The 17,333-nt window shown below is 45.0% G+C and overlaps 1 protein-coding gene across 4 annotated transcripts in view; it reads right to left on the reverse strand.

Annotated features, from left to right (window-relative positions):
* RAD52 (RAD52 DNA repair protein) overlaps nt 1–17,333 on the reverse strand; it is a 309,192-nt gene that overhangs the window by 54,650 nt on the left and 237,209 nt on the right. For all 4 annotated transcript variants that reach the window (XM_086952848.1, XM_086952851.1, XM_086952850.1 and 1 more), the window contains exons 9-10: nt 14,347–14,510; nt 8,489–8,560 (exon numbers count right to left, since the gene is read on the reverse strand). In XM_086952848.1, coding sequence (XP_086808974.1) covers nt 8,489–8,560; nt 14,347–14,510 — 236 coding nt within the window. The remainder of the gene's footprint in view (nt 1–8,488; nt 8,561–14,346; nt 14,511–17,333) is intronic.

Raw genomic sequence — 17,333 nt, forward strand, 5'->3', positions numbered from 1 at the left:
GTGGGTCACGATGCGGTTTCTTTAAAAGGGCCAGATGCTTTCCCTATTAAAAAATTTACATGAAGGCCTCCATTTAAGGCACATAGTGTATTCTAAATATTCACGGAGGAATTTTGGTATAGACTCCTGGGGCAAATGGCTTTTTGGCTCAGAAACCTTCGCCCATTGGCTTGAGACATTACCAATCACATCCTGGATCAGTCCAAATGGGGTATTTTAGTCTAACTTTATTTATATTGTTTGATGTATTTTTCTGCCTCCACTGGAATGCTGGAAAGACAATTTTACACCAGAAATGTACGCACTGTTATAGCACTTAGTTTTTTAGCTTATCCACAAATCAATCCTTTCTTTATAAATTGGTTCGCTCTGCAGCAGGCATTTTTTAATATTTTAGTCAATGCTCCTGTGCGAGGCTCAAACCTGTTGCTTGTTTAGTTTGCCCTGTGCAATAAACAGGTGCAGTCGTAAGTCTTGCAGAGATACATTTATGGGGTTTCTAAAACTCCAATATGCATGGTGTATTAACCTTTCATCCCTCCTTTAACTCTTGGTTAAGGTTGGGAATCCTTTCGGTTGCAGCATATCCCACATGAAGTTCAGTGTCTGCTAGCCCTAGGAGCTGCAGCTCCTAACCTTTTACAATGCACACTTAGGCTTGAACGTTTTGAAAGTCAGAAATTACATTTTGTACAAGAATGGAGAGAGAGAACCATTACTTAATCAACATATTTAACGTCAACACACACACACACACACACACACACACACACACACACACACACACACCCCTTCATAACAAGGAGTGCTATTATTGACTAATCATCACTTTGCAACAGGATGTTTAGTGACAACAATAACAATTACTGGGATCCGGATTTGCAGCTACTTTGGAGCAAACGATTACTTTGAGTAGCCCAAGGACATTGCTGGCCAGCCCTTTATGGGTGGGCGAAAAGTTCACTCCGCCGACAGAGCATGGAGTTTTGCCCACTCAGAGTTCTGCTTGGAACGCAGGGTTCCAGCAAAACTGCATCACATGGTGGAGTTTGTTCTCACGTTGGTTCGCCAACATTAAGTTGCCAAATGAGAGTTTGAATCCCCTAGTGTGATTTTTAGGTTACTAGTGCGCCTCCCGGCTAGATTTCTCAACGTGGGCGGTTGCGGCAAGTCACGACCGTTCGCGTTGAGAAAACTGCAACTAGAGTCAAAAATCTACGCGAGCTGCAAAAAGAAGCAGCGCCCTCTGGCTTGCCGCATGGTGTTGTTTGCACTGATTTTAAAGCATGAACAAGCTCCTGGTGCTAAATACCAGCACAATGTGCTCAATTCCTCCAGTTTGCGTAACTCAGCTGAATATTAGAGTTTTTTAATGCAACTCAGCGGAGTAAAACTCTGCGAGTTCTGGCCACCCCTACTTTACACTAAGAGAAAGGGATAGAAAAGGTTATTTTTTGCCACTGAAGTTGGCTCTAACAAGAGCCTAATACGGTTTGGATTTTATATTTAATGCTTGGGGGATATTTCAGGAGAAAAAAACAGAGAGCAGAAAAAATGTAACTTGTGTTAGTCAATTTGTTGGGAGTATAGGACATTGAGCTGCTTGTGAACAGAAGTGAGCAATTTTCAACACTCGTAGGTACATGTCATGGTAGAGCTTCTCCATATTTGACTACATTTGTGATCACACTAAGATTCACCAACCCAATGATTCTAGGGCAGGGACTCCAGGTCTTTGTGTTGTATGTGGCCATAGTCATGGGTTCCATTGTGAACTATCAGCTCAGGTAGGAAGGGCAGGGGGTTGTTGTGTGACATCCCCCAAATGCATTCTTGACTTGGTAGTCGGGTGTGGGGGCCTGAGTCAGGTCTGCTACATCTTTATCAATTCAATAATCTTTATTCGGTTTATAAAACCATAAAAGTTACAAGATAACAAACAGACATTCTAGAAATACAGTAATCATCTCTCTAAACAATCATTCTGTGCATATTCAATTTTCGTTTTGGTATGAAGACCAAGCTCAATAAAGCAATTAAAAATGTACTAAAAGAAATAAATAATTTTGAGATTCATAGATTTAAAGCAGAGGATTTAGGTGGGGAATGAGGTTACGAATTGCTAGAACATTTCATTAAACAAACTAATGTCCATCAGTTGTTCTTACCGTTCTCATTTCACTAAGCGCTTTAACTTGTTAATTGTTCGGAGAAGAAGCCTAAATAAATAAATATAGTGACTGGTTTACCAACTAAATACTATATCTGTCCCTGTAGACCTACTTCTTGATTAGGTGCAAACTTACATTTTGGAATTCACGAACATAGGCAGTTGTAGCCTTGGTAAGCTGTGCCAGTCTCAGGCTTCCAGGCATATTACTGTCAATCAAACACTCAAAAGGTGATGGGACAAATGCTTGCAATTATTCTAACCAGAGGCAATAACTCGGGGTAGCATTTAAACCACTGTTCCACTCTAGACAGAGGTCCACCAAATGCAAGTCAGTATGATCCTGTTCGCCATGAAAACAATCAATCCCAAACGTGGGTCATCTCACCTCTCCACCCTGAAACCCCATGCTTTTTTAGTTAGGAAATTTGAGATTCACACCCCCTGAACCTCAATGACTAAGGTACGCCCCTGATGACATCTCATCAGGCAATGGTCACAATCAACTTCAACCACCCTCCATCCCCCCTATCCCCCCTTCAATATAGCCTGCAATAGCAACCGCTCCCCCTGTCCTCTTACACCCTCCACGTCACCATTTTTCAGGAACCTTTTTTTTGGTGCCTGGAATCTTATGATGGCCGCCACAACCAACCATGTTCATCTGCTGCTGGCCAATCTTATTTTCTGGGTTCCCTATTGGGCAATGAACCAGGTGTAGGGCAAAGGGAAAAATGCTTACAAGTCTTATTTAAAAAAAAATCTTTTCCATTGCTTATTTTTATTAGTGCATCATACATTAGCATTTCACGTGCCGTATGTTACATAAAGGTCCTCCTGCCAGCTCCGCCTGCGACTGTTCTCCTGTCCAACTTGCCCGCAGTCTGCCACCCGTCTACTGCTGCCCTCTGTTTGCGATACCTCTCTGTCCATTTCTTGATGTTTTGCCTATGTCTGCCCCGTTTTGTGTTTCTGCTCATTTTTTTACTTTTTCTGGTTGTTGTTCTGCCCTGCTTGCCCTCTTTTGCATTCTCTGCCCGTTTTTCCCTTTCTGCTCATTATACTGCCTTCTGTTTTGCCCTCTTCTGCTCTGTTTTGCCCTATGTTTAGTCTTTTTTTGCTCATTTCTTCCCGCTATAGCCTCAAGACCTGGCTTTTTTGACAGACAATTTGCACCAACACGCCCACATACCACAAGAGGTGACAGTGCCTCGCTCTGCAAATGCAGATTGATGGACCGATTGAATCATCAGATATACAGCTTAATTAATACTTCATGTTTCGGTGAGTTTCCTGCGTCTTGCAGTCAGGCTTGTGAACATTGCCGACAAATTAATGATAGAAATAAATGTTTCATACTTAAACAAAGAAAAAAGAAAAACATCCAAACATGAAGGTTTGCTTGGCCCAGTGACAGAGGACTGTGTACTGTGAATGTTTAAGTGTGCGGCGTGTGCAGTTGAAAGTTCTCGTCTGATTGGGTTTATTTTCCAAATTTAGAATTTCAAGTTGTCCTGGAACTGTGGCCAAAATATACCATTAGTCTAATCCTTTAAAGCTGGCATGTCATCTTTTGTTGAAATTAATGTCTCAAACAACTCAATGGATTTACATTAAACTTCAAAAGGTCTTGTTGCGAGTACAATTCTAGTTTTGGGGCACATTTGATGTAAGTTCATTAGGCAGTTTCTGCTGTAGAGGAGAGCAAAAATTATTTTGGGCGCTAAAATGAGAAATACAAATTTTTTGACTACCACTTTAACCTCCCTCGCTCAATCCCACCATCAACTCCCTTCCCCAGTTTACCATCTCCCTGACCACAAACCCTTCACGACTCCCGCATCGGTAGGATCTGTACAATTCTTGACATTCCAAAACTCAGTCAGTTGTACCAATTATCTAGCAAATTTCGTGCAGATCAATTAAATATCACCTTTCTTATAAGTAGGAAGATAGATTTAACCATAACTATATACACTCACTACTGTCAGTCATAACGCACGTGCCCTGCATATTTTGAACTTTCAATAGTTCCTATACTGCTCACATCCAACATAAACCTGTTTTTTCGTACATCTATCAAGGTTAATTTCCGGGGAACTGTGCAAAAGAGACCGGTCTTCATTTGCTTGTGGAACATGGCATCTTACTGCATTTGACCGCGGTCTTGTTTCGCTGTATCTAAACAGGTTTATATGTTCTTACCCAGGGGCGTAGGAAACACTAAAATTCTGGGGGGGACAGGGACAACCTTGTGGACTTTCCGGTGACCCTATACAAATCACTGCCCATTAAACGAATACAATTGCATACTTTTGAAATGAAATATTGAGACAAGCAGGCATGTAGTCACAGTTTGCATCTACGCTTTACTGTTATTTACATTTACATAGTAATCAGACCAAATGTTAAAAAAGCATGTATATGAAGCTTGCATCTTCATGCACCAAGCAAACAAAGGTCCCTAACTTAGGGTGGGGGCATTGTGTTTGCAAGTGCATTATGGATTGAAAAGTACCTGCTGCTGTATTCCTGGTCTCCAGCAATTTTCAGGGAACAATAAAAATGTGAAGATAACTTTGATGATTAATGTTCTTTATTGAGAGAGATCAGAGGTTTGTCTAGTGGAAGTTTTGACTCATGGTAAGGTAGCCACAGTGGGGTAATATGCCTACTGCAAAGAATGTGTACCACGCAGATCACAAAATGCATATCATGCAAATAGAGCAAACAGAAGGAGATGATGGATGGAGTGCTGAAACTTTTTAGACACTCATCCCCAGTCACAGATCTGGGTTGAATGCATCATCGTTATTTGGCTCACTTTGCCACCCCAGTTCAGACACAGCTATATGCAAATCAGTCCCAGGATGCTTGTTTCCGGTCCAGGGAAGACATGGCTTGGCAGTTTGGGCTGGACTGTTCTCATGAGGCACAGGGTCAAGACTGATTTGCATATAGCTGTGTCTGAACTAGGGTGGCCAAGTGAGCTAAAGAATGATGATGGATTCCACCCAGATCTGTGACTGGGGTGAGTGACTGCAAAGTGTCAGCACTCCATCCATCATCTCCTTGTGTTTGCTTTGTTCACCCTAAGTTGGCAGGGTATGCCCAGATGTGGGACCCTTGCTCACTTTGCCACTGGATTCAAGCTAGCCTGGCTGATGAGGGCTGTTAGCCCGAAACCAGACCCAGGATGCTTGTTTTTGGTCCAGGGAAGACATGGCTAGGCAGTAAGGGCTGGACCGTTCTCATGAGGCACAGGGTCAAGACTGATTTGCATATAGCTGTGTCTGAACTGGGGTGGCAAAGTGAGTTAAAGAACAGTGATGGATTCAACCTAGATCTGTGACTGGGGGTGAGTGTCTGAAAAGTTTCAGCACTCCGTCCATCATCTCCTTCTGTTTGCTTTGTTCACCCTAAGTTGGCAGGGTATGCCCAGACGTGGGTCCCTTGCTCACTTTGCCACTGGATTCAAACCTGGCTGATGAGGGCTGATAGGCCAACACTGGTCCCAGGATGCTTGTTTCTGGTCCAGGGAAGACATGACTTGGCAATTCGATGGATTCAACCCATATCTGTGACTGGTGGTCAGTGGTCCGACCATCATCTCCTTGTGCTTGCTTTGTTCGCCCTAAGTTGGCAGGGTATTCCCATACATGGGTCCCTTGCTCACTTTGCCACTTGATTCAAGGTAGCCCGGCTGATGAGGGCTGTTAGCCTGAAACCCGTCCCAGTATGAAAGTTTCTGGTCCAGGTAAGACATGGCTTGGCAGTTAGGGCTGGACTGTTCCCATGAGGCACAGGGTCAAGAATGATTTGCCTATAGCTGTGTCTGAACTGGGGTGGCAAAATGATCTAAAGAACGATGATGGATTCAACCCAGATCTGTGACTGGGGGTGAGTGGCTGAAAAGTTTCAGCGCTCCGTCCATCAGCTCCTTTTGCATTATCATGTAAATAGGTCAGTGAGTCACTGCTTTTGTCTGAGAGATTCTTTTGGTATTTGCAGTTTATAAGTTAAAATCTTAACAGTGATCAGTAAGCAATTAACCGTCATCAAAGAACTGCATGAAAACCTCAAGGTATAGATTAAAATGTTATGACTTTACCCCACTCTTTCCTTATCCTAATATTTGAAAATGGGTTTATAAGGATACAAATCAATTCTGATTATTAAAGAGTACCCCCCAAATATGGTGTTATGTTTTTAATTCTGAGTTTGTACTTCTCTAGTGTTGCAAAGCCATCCTGTGCCCTGGGCACTCCCCAACGTTTTGCTGACTGGTACTGGTGGTACCTGACTCTGACTGACCAGGCCCAGGACCAGTGCTATTCTGAAAGAGACACTTAAAGATACTGTGAAACACCTGCATGCACTAGGGTGCACTATGGGTTAGGGTACCCCTATGATTGGCAGGACCTATAAGGCCCTAGTACATAATAGGGCAGGGGGATGAGAACTACCTTTAAGTCCCTAGAATATAATAGGACATGGCAGTTTAGAGGCCAGCAGCCTTTCTGCACCTGCATGTGTGCACTGCTGAAGCCTGAGGACAGTTTAAAAGTAGCCCTGTGTTGTAGGACTGCTTTTAAAATGCAAATTGTGCCCAAAATCGACTTTTGCGTTTGGGGAACTTACAAAATGATGAACTACAATGTTGGGGCAACATTAAGTTAAGTGGAAAAATGTTTCCACTTAACTATGGCTGTATCATATATGCCACATAATACATAATTTGCTGCATAATCTAACAATTTCACCCAAAACAATTTTGTCGCTCAAACTGATCAAAAATGACTAAAAGAAATGTGACTTATGTTGCTGTGGAGTGTAGGGCCCTTTGCAAAGGTTGACTGGTCACCTTTCCCACTGCTGCATTTGTATGTTACACAGGTACTAATGAGGCAAAAGCTCTGCAGAGGCTCTTAGTATGTATAAATATGTAAAAATAATAAAGTATAAAATGTACCGCATTATGCTGCAGCCTTTTTATTGTTGCATAATTTAGTCAACACTGCAACATCATTTTGCCCTCCATTGCTGCATAACTCCAGTGGCCCGAAAATAGGTTGCACATGTTAAAAGTGTTTGTGCATGAAGCAGAGACCATGACGTTTGAAGGGGCTGATTCCGATGGCAGGTGGACTGCAGTCCGTCTGCTATCGAATCGGGGAATGGGACCGGTGACCTGAAAGGTGGCGGCCCCACGATAGGCATTACAATGCGACCGCCTCTATGGCGTTCGCAGTGCCTATCTTTTACATTGCAGCAGGTGCTGCTGGCTGCATCATCCACTGCAATGTAAAAAATAAGACAGGGTAAATATATCAATGCACTACGTGGCAGGCACAATGCGGTGCCTGCCTCATGATGCAGTGATATGTAGGGGGGGCATCATAGGTGACCCCCAGGTCTGATGTCTGGGGGAAAGGGGTACCAACCCCCAATGTCCCTTTCCGTCATCTTTTCCATGGTGTGTGAACCGCCATGGATAGGCTGGCGGGTAAGAGACATCGTAATCCCTACTGCGGTGCACCACAACCAGGACTGTAGGAACCACAAGCTCCTCCGCTGCACTGGCGGGCTCAAGGTGCCCGTCGGGTTTGTGGTGGTTGGTCTTTCCGACCGCCAGGGAACAGCCTGCCATTATAATATGGCGGGCGGTGATGCAGTCACCGATGGGGTGACGAGGTGGTCCCACTGCCATTATAATCACCCCCTAAGTTTGGTGTGCGTGCAAATCCTACATTGCCAACCCCTGGTAAGTTGCACCACTAGGTTGTTCTTTGGAGTAGAAAACAGTCAGAAAATGAGGACATTTCCAGCCAAAGTGTTCCGCTCTTTTTTGGATCCATTTCACAGGGGAACAAATAAAGAAAAGGAGAGGCAAGAGAGAGTAGTAAGAGGGTCTCTTCAAATCACACAAGTGAGGAAGAGCGAGACAGAGAGAGAGCATGAATAGAGAGAGAGAGGGCAGGAGGGCGCGGCCAGAGGCAGATCAGGAGAAGTGGACACTGTCCTTGCCTTCTCTGGGCATGAAGGCAAAGAGTTTTTTTACCTTCTCGGCCCTTCCCAGAACCGTAGCCTCACTACAGCATAACAAAAGGGCAGAGGCCGAGTGGCCTTTTTGACTGCAGCAGGGCAAGTGCAGGGCCATTAGCGAGCGCTTTCACGCGCTAATGGCCCTGCGATTAACAGGAGGGCGAGGGGTAATTATTTTGTCTCCTCGTCCCGTCCCCCGTGTCCCCCCCACTCCAAAATCTGGGGGGGACATATCCCCCACGTCCCCCACACTTCCTACGCCCATGTTCTTACCTGCCAAGAACTCATCCTCCTCTGAAGGGTGAACATTGGCTACTGTTGAAGTCCTTTGCGCAAGGTGAGGGGCTGCAGGAAAACAAAGTCATAATTGAAGAGATTGTAAATCTTAACAGGCAAAAACAAAACTTCGACTTTAACAACTGATAATAATGCTTTATTGTTTGTGGTGATTTAAAACCTTTGCAATTTGAAAAAAACAGTTCAAGTAATAAAACAGAGGTCGGGTTCATACACATTGAAACAGTGTAATCATCAGTTTAAAGTATACTGGGGTTGCCACGTTAGTCGGCTAAATAAATGTAACAGCGAATTATTTCTCATTTACAGCAGCACAAAGATTAGGGAAAGGGCCTTGAGAGCCGTTTTCCCCCAGAAAAAATGGGCAGTAAATTGGTCCTCGTTACCAACAGAGCAGTAGTCTGATATAGTGCTGGTGCAAAGTAAAAACAACCGTAAGTAGCTCAGAGTGATCGTCAAAGTAGATCGGATTTTCACCGGTCAAGAGTCTGTTCTTGTTGGATACAGTTCAATGTGGCTGAACGGTTTCAACAGATAGTTTAGCTGAATAAAAACAGCAGCTAGTAGTTCCTCATTGGTAGCAGAACAAGAATTGGGTAAAGTTCAAATGCCTTAAATATGCCCTATCTATTTGCCTTAAACAAGAATACCTTTTCAAAGGAGACAAGGGAACCTAAAGGCAATACGGTAGGGACCTTGAGGGTATTGATTGTTACTAAAGACAGTGGTCCCTAGACAAGAAGACTTAAGGAGCAACTGGTCAACATATGCTAGATAGACACTATGTTCTTTGTCCAGCCGGACAGCATATATTCAACAATAGATATTTTAGCAAAGCAATAAATAACACATACAAGTGGGACGCAACCTGCATTTAACCCAAGAACATACATGGGCAACATAAATTGTGAGTGGGGGAGGGGGGGGGAAGGGGGTTTCAGGCAAAAACTCAAAGTCTGTGTTCAATATTGCTTTCCAGACGTAAATTACAGGAGAGTACCACTGCAAATTGTGATTCAAAATATTTAGAAACATATGGTACATATGGTGTCGACGACATTTCAATCCCTTAGGAGAAAATGATGGGATCATCCTCAGGACAGTAATAATAAACATGCCTGTGTGCAAACATTAAATTCCATGTTTGTCTAATACTAAGTAACATATAATACAAAGTGGGAGGAAGAAAATAAGGGGGAAAAAAAAGATAAAATTACATTTAAGACATAAGGGCAGACCATACATGTATTATCAGCTGTAACATATGTGCAGAAAGGCAGATTCATGGCTGTGGGGGAAATAAATGACCTAGGAGTAATTTTGTGCATTGATGAAACCCTTTTTAGGATGTTATGTTTGAGATCCGATCGGAATATTGGTTAGAAGTGAGGAGGAAGAATTGCGTTGTGATGAAAACATGGTGAATAGGAGCAACCTTATGGCTCACGATCGAGGCGGTCGCCGTGTACAGGAGCCAGTGTGGGGTTTTCAAAAGTGAGGGCTAAAGTGTGATGAACACATGCGGTAGGATAATGCATTATTAATTTACCGTGAGAACGGAGGAGTACAAGCTCCTGAAAATGAAAATGATATTTAAAAAGGGGTTCCTACTCTGATTGTGAGAAGAGCCCAGGACAATGAGCGGCAATCCTTACCTGTGCATCGGTTAAGTAATTAATGCCAGGAGCCTGCAATGGGAGTAGCCAGCGGCTTCGGGAGGCAAAGTCGTCCCTTCGGGATAAGAGCGGGACGCTCCGGTTCTGGTTAGTGTCGTCTGTGAGGAGAATCATCACGACGGCGGACCTGGGGGCCAAAGCTTAAATAAGTACGTAGTCGGGAGGAGTACCGGGCGGGTGTGCCAGCGGCATCGGCGTAAAAACACTTACCGAATGAATACTTAAATAAGGTCCAGGTGCTGCGGCTCAGGCAGGGAGGTCAATGTGTGAATTGGAAGACGAACAGTGGCGGTAGTATAACCGCGACGGAGTGCATGTAATTGGTGACGTGATTTTGGCATGTGATCAGGGTGCAGGGGGATTGAGCTGGGATGAAAACCACGGCGACAATCTTAGAGTGGAGTATTAACCACATGAGGAGAATGTAGAGTAAAATGCATTTCTGGGAAGAAACGTGGTGATATGTACAATAGTGCAACATTCTTACATCATGGAGGTATCATAGCATTGCGCAATAGTGTGATATATATATACATTAATGCAATATATTAAGAGCAGCACTGCATAATAGTGTGATATATACAAAAGTGCATTATTTTAGGAGCTGTAAGACAGTTGAAGGTCAGACTGGTTCTGTTATTTCCAGAGCTTTATAGTAACGAGGTCCAATTCTCAAGGCGATTCAGGCCACTGTGTATACTGTCAGTTCTGAGTATCCATTTTAGTTCCTCCTTGTTCAGCAGTTGGGGATGTCAGCACCACTTGGGGGAGGTTACATCACAGTAATGACCATCCATGCAAAGTCAATTTCGCTGTGCCCAAGTTCAAAACAATGGTACACTAATGGTGCGTTGGGAGTTTTGCAGCGGATCTTGCTGCGGTGCTGTCCGATCCGGAGTCTGACGTTTTGAGTTGTCTGTCCGCCATATATTTTCAAACTAGGGCAAAAAATGGCCTATATGACATTTGTAGTGTTACAATTTGAAAAATTCCTCCTTTCAAACTATCTGGTTAAAAGTGAAGTCTTTCCCTTCTATGGGGGTGTCACATGCAATACACTCCCCACATTTGGCATGGCCGGAGAGGCGAGGGAGGCCCCATAAATCATTAATTAAAGCCGCCCTTACCAAATGATCTTTTATGCTTTTTGCTCTCTTAAACATGGGTCGTTCAATGTTAAGAACCCCTGCGTTTAGGACTTTCCAATGTTTCAAGACACTCTTACGTATGGCATTAGATGCAGGTGAAAACGTAGTGACACATACTAGTCTGTCCTGGGGCTTTTTGGGTTTTGGTACCAGAAGGACGTCCCTGGGACAGTACCAGGCCCTTTTCAATGAGCGACGGACAAGTTTGCGTGGATATCCCCGGTTGCACTATTTGGCACTCAATATCATTGCTTCACTAGGAAGTGAGTCACGTAAGGCACAGGGATGCGGACTACTGTAGCTAAGCAGTGTGTTGGCCTCAGTGGGTTTTCGATAAAGACTAGTAGCAAGTTGCCTATCTTGGTGTTCAATTTTTAAATCATGGAAGGGAGTACTGATCTTGCTCTCTGATAAAGTGAATTTGAATCTGCCACAGTTATTATTTAGCCAGTGAAGGAACTGCTGTAGGGATTCAGCTGATGCATTCCAGATCATGAATATGTCGTCCATATACCGCTTCCACAGGGCAATGCCACTGTGGAAGGGGTTGTCTAAATTGAGGATGCATCTCATCTCGAGATCATCCATGTACAGGATTCCTAGGTTCGGAGCAAAAACTGATCCCATTGAAGTGCCCCGGACTTGACCGTAGAACTGCTCATTGAAAAGAAAGAAGTTTTTAGTTAAGCAGATTTCTAGAAGTTGTAAAATGAATAGGGTGGGTACTGCATGTGGGCGAGGACGCCGGTTGAGTACTTGTTCAATGACTAGCATTGACTCAGTTTGTGGGATGTTAGTGTAGAGTGACTCCACATCCAGCGTACACATTGTGCTGGATGTGAGGTCAAAGGGGTATTCTTCAATCAGGTTGATCATGGACATGCAGCCCCTTATGTAGCATTTAGTCTGGGGTACAAATTCTTTAATGAAGTGATCAATGTACTGTCCTAATGGTTCCAAAATGGAACCGCAACCAGATACGATAGGTCATCCTGGTGGTGTTTCTGGATTTTTGTGAATTTTTGGTAAACAGTATATCACAGTAATTCTTACTAAGGAATCCTGCGTCTAGGCCTCCATTGGTAATTTTTGCAATAAGCTTTTGTATTTCCTTGGTGGGGTTGCACGGAAGTGTGCAGTAGTGATCGGTGTTACTTAGTAGTCTAAGAATCTCATTTTTATATGTCCTGAATGACAATCCCACCACCCTAATCTGCAGGCATAATGATCAGTGCTGGATTTGTTTTTAGAGTGGAGAGTGCTTTCTTCTCCTGTAGTGAGATGTTGTAGGGTATAAACGTCCTTTGTTTTTCTAGATCAGTCATATCCTTCATGACAAGTTTCTCAAAAGTGAGAATTTGTCCAGGGATCATGCCAGCAGTGGGGGAGAAAGTAGACGGCTGTCTAAATGGGGTATTGGTATTCTTAGCAGGTGTAGGATTGAGGAGGAAGTAGCTGTGAAGTCTCACTTTTCTAAAGAACCTTAGAAGTTCTGTTTGTGCATCAAGAAAGTTTGGTCGAATAGTTGGCATAAATGCAAGACCTTTTGGAATACCAGCATCTTGTTCCTCCTTATCAACAGAGCAGTTCCTCCTTATCAACAGAGCAGTGATCTTATAAAGTGCTGGTGCATATTTACAAACAACTATTAGTAGTGGGAAAGTGGTCTTCAAAACAGACCTGAACAACTTATTTACTATGGGCGAGAATCTTAAAGCATTCAGTGGGACAGAATCCCTCACTTGGTCTAACTTTTGTGGAAGCTTTTAGGTCATAATGTTTTCAAATTATGCAACAGAAGAAGGTAGAAAAAGCAACAGCAGAATGGGCCACATGTCACCTACTGAGTTATCCTACCTAAGATGAAAAACTCTGGCAGTGGTATCACTTAAGATCTACCAGATCCCTGCTGAAGAGATCTCCTCCAATCCAGACCTGCTGTTTCACATCCATCTAATTCTCTCCTCTCCCCACTTTCTTTTTAAACTTCCATGCCCACACGCTCCTATACTGGCTGCACTGGTGCCCGCCCTTCCAGCTCTCACCACATGTAATCCTTACTCCCTGTCTATATTCCCATCAATTACTCCCGATTGCAATACCCATTGCTGTCTCCCCACCTTCTCATCTGGTAAGGCTTTGATACACCCCTGCTGTAACGCATGACAGAGTGAGAGCAAACAAATGCACATGTCAAGAAATGGTCTCCACTAGAGATCTGGGTCTCTTGCTTCAATGTGATTTGACAGGACAGTGCTGTTGGAAATCGAACGTATCACCAGAGAACTGGTCTATCCATGCAAACTGGGATGCAGGTGAGAACTAGATAGCTAAAGGAAATTTACATTTGTTTCAGCATTCTCTGATCCAAAAAGGAAACGCAGACTGCTTTGAATGAGGAAGACCCAATGACAGAGGAAATCTGTGATACATTTAGAAGGAAGTGACAGACATCTTTAGAATTCCACTCGTTAAAAAGGGGTTAAGGGAGGAGTAGATCATACTAGAACACAGGCCTAAGAATGAGATGTCTGGGCAAAGTTGCAACAAGCGAAGGCTACCCCAACAACCATAGGTCAATTGAGAGAGAGGCTGAATTGAACACAACTTTGCTGGTCTTGTAGCAAGGTATGTCTTCCATTTAATGTGTATTGTATGTGAAACAAGTTCTCATGTACGATTGGAGTAACCACCTAGGTGGTCCAAGATTTTTTTAATTTTAAATAAAACTAACTGTATCAAAAACATGAGGCCTGATATACATCATGGCGAAAGGGTTCTCTGTCATAACAGTGACAGACATCCTGTCCACTGAAACATAAATCCATTACAGCCTACAGGATTTATATTTCAGAAGACAGGATATCCGTCACCATTGTGATGGAGAAAGCCGTCCCCAAAGATCTAAACGAGGCCTTCAATAATTCTGAAAACTACATTAGCATGATACCAAGTTCAGGGACCAAAAGAATTCAGGAGCTGTGGTCTAGGTTCTGATCAGTAAACATACCAGTGTCACTGGCACCAGCTGCCAGCGGTTCCAGAGAACCCAGGCTTTTCTGCTTTCTCTCCATTTGCTCCCGGAACCGCTGCTGCAGTTGCTTCTGTCTCATCTTCCTCATGTAGGTTGCATCTAGCTCGGAGTTTTGAGCACCACACTCGGACAACTCTTTACTGTTAAAGCACAAAAATAAAATAGGTGAAATTCAGAAGAGGCAAAGCTAAAATTGTGCACGTTTTCATAAGTCATCTATATTCTAGACAAGAAAAGCAAAAATGTTATGTTTCCATATAAGAAAAACTGGAGCTACCCATTTCCACTTTCTTGAATCTAGTGACAGCCAGCAGAAATTCAGATGAAGAATAAAGCTCCAGTGCAGGACAGTACTTTATTAATCGTTTACTTAAAAATTGAGATCCATCATCAACAAAAGCTTTGAAAGTAAGGCAGCAGAACTTGATTATGATTATAAAATTCTAGCAATTACCAAACACATACATGCAACTACAGAATAACACAATTTTCTACTTATTGTATGGGATGCATGTGTGCGCGTGTGCATAAATAGATCTCAACAATTGGATTAAACGGGGGCGTGGCTAGCAGCCACAGAATATGGCCGCAGGCTGAGTGTGCTGCGCAAGCCTACAGTGATTTTGCCCCCACATATCCGGCATTATCCTGGCTCTGAGGGTCCACTCCGGGATCTGAGCGACTTGAAAGGCGGCAAAGCCCAAACTGCGGCGCAAACCTGGAGGCGATTGACCGCGTTGGAGCGGCGACATGCTTGCATGAAAGACGCGAGTGCGGGCAAGATGGCGGCCCCCTCGAGGCAGTAGGTGGGACCGCGCCTGTGAACCCAGCATCGCGGGTACGGCGAAGAAACAGACAGTGCCCTCACAGGGACAGGACGATTGCTTCCCGCGGCAAGGACGACAGGCCTAACTGAGCGAGTGCGGCGGATTGCGTGATATCCGGACGGCCGCCATCATCTGAAGCCGAAACGTCTGTCGCAGTTTTTCTCCATAGAGCGGGCTCATGGAGTGCTGGGGGGTAGGCCCAGGCCGGGGGCCCCCCGCGCACCATCATCGCCTGTATCCAAAACTTCAGGGATCGGGATGCCATCTTGCAGGCGGCACGGCTACCTTACGCACAAGAATGCCACGATCAGGTTTTTTACGGACTTCGCGCTGCATGTACAACGCCAGCGACGCTCCTTCGATGGGGTGAAACTAGCCCTTAGGGAACAGGGAGTGAAGTATATGATGCTCTTTCCGGCCCGGCTCAAAATCCTGGACAACGGAAAGGCGTACTTCTTCGACAAGACAGAGGAGGCGAGCGACTGGCTGGAGGGCTGGCGCACCGTGAGCTACAAAAGAGGACACAGGCGATCAACGATGGACCGGAATGGAGAGGAGGAGGGCCCAGAGGCTGGGAGCTCTCCCAGAAGATATCTGTGGCGACAACGGACAGATGAGTTATCACGGCGATACCCCTCGGTGGGCTGAGACTGATAAGTGGTGCTGCGCAGGGGTGGTGGTGTTGCTACTGAGAGAGTGAATCTAATGTCGATACCCGAACACTGGGGCCTGAACCTTGGACTCGTGATGCTGGAACATGAACACAGCATGTACTTGCTATTTGACCTATTTGGCAGGTTAGCAGCGCTGCAGGGAGATATGGGTATCTTTCAGCCTAGCGAGGCGTAGGAGTGGGGCTAAAAAGACCAGTCAGAAGACAGATCTCTTTACGCAGGAGGCCAGACTACAACCCCCTAATGGAAATTTGGGTTTTTCTTGGGCGACAGGCACTCTGAGTTTGGATGGTGTGAGGTTGGGGACCCACCGAGCAGGGAGGGGGCTGTGTTGTATGTTTTTCTTTGAAGGGATGGGGGTCGGGGGGGTCGGATAGTTACACTCGAGACCTCTATAGCCAACAGAGCATAAGGGTTGCCACAGGGACAGGGGTTGGGGAGGAGGGGAGGCCCATTGCCAACAGTTTGCTACAATGCCAATGGGAGACACTGCCATGGTGAAGTATTGGTCCTGGAATGTGAACGGGTTGGGCCACAAGATTAAGCGCATGCTAGTGATGGAGTATCTGAGGAGGCCTCCCCCGGACGTTGTTCTCATTCAGGAATCGCATTCAAGGGAAAGCAATTGCAAGGCCTTAGATCGATTTGGCTATAAAATGGTAGTGCACTCAAGGTTTACGACTGGGGCCAGAGGGGTGGGCAGTCTCATACGCAAGGCACTGCTCCTGGCGATCACCCGCACGTGGATGGATGTTGCCGGGTGCTTTGCCGCCACGGCGGGTAAATGGAAGGGGCGCTAGCTGATATTCGGCTCATGTTATATTCCGCATGGGCTTCACTCGGTGGTCCTTCCACAGCTCAGTTCACTCATAGCAGAGCTGCTCTGAGGCACCGCACTTATTGGAGATGACATGAACGTGGTAATGCACCTGGTGGTGGATAGGGCTAGCCTTCGGTCTGGCATACAGGCTTTCAAACTTCACAAGGGTGATAGGTTTGGTAGACCTGTGGTGGGCACACAATCCATCACTGAGACACTACACCTTCTATTCGGCCAGGCACAGGTGCATCTCTAGACTTGACCATCTGTTCACTCACTCACACAGATAGAGTGGGGGATATTTCTAACGCACATCACATAGCAAGGGGGATCTCTGACCATGCACCGGTGTGTGCCACACCTAAAGGCCCGCTCATTGATAGGGCAGCATTGCCGCAGTTAGATCCATGGTGACGGAGAGACCCGCTACTCACTGATAAGCTCCGGGAAGGCTTAGAGCAGTATTTTAAAGAAAATAGGGGGACAGTACAATCGCATATCACGCTCTGGGAAGCCTACAAGAGGGTGTTGAGGGGGCAGGAACAGGCGCGGATTGGGGCACAGAAAAAGGAAGAGACCCTGCAGTGTAGACAACTCGAGCATGAGATCAGCCAGTTGGAGGGAAAGGCTGAGCTGGCGTCT

This window comes from Lissotriton vulgaris, chromosome 1_2, assembly GCF_964263255.1.
Source record: "Lissotriton vulgaris chromosome 1_2, aLisVul1.2, whole genome shotgun sequence".
Classification (NCBI taxonomy): Eukaryota; Metazoa; Chordata; class Amphibia; order Caudata; family Salamandridae; genus Lissotriton; species Lissotriton vulgaris.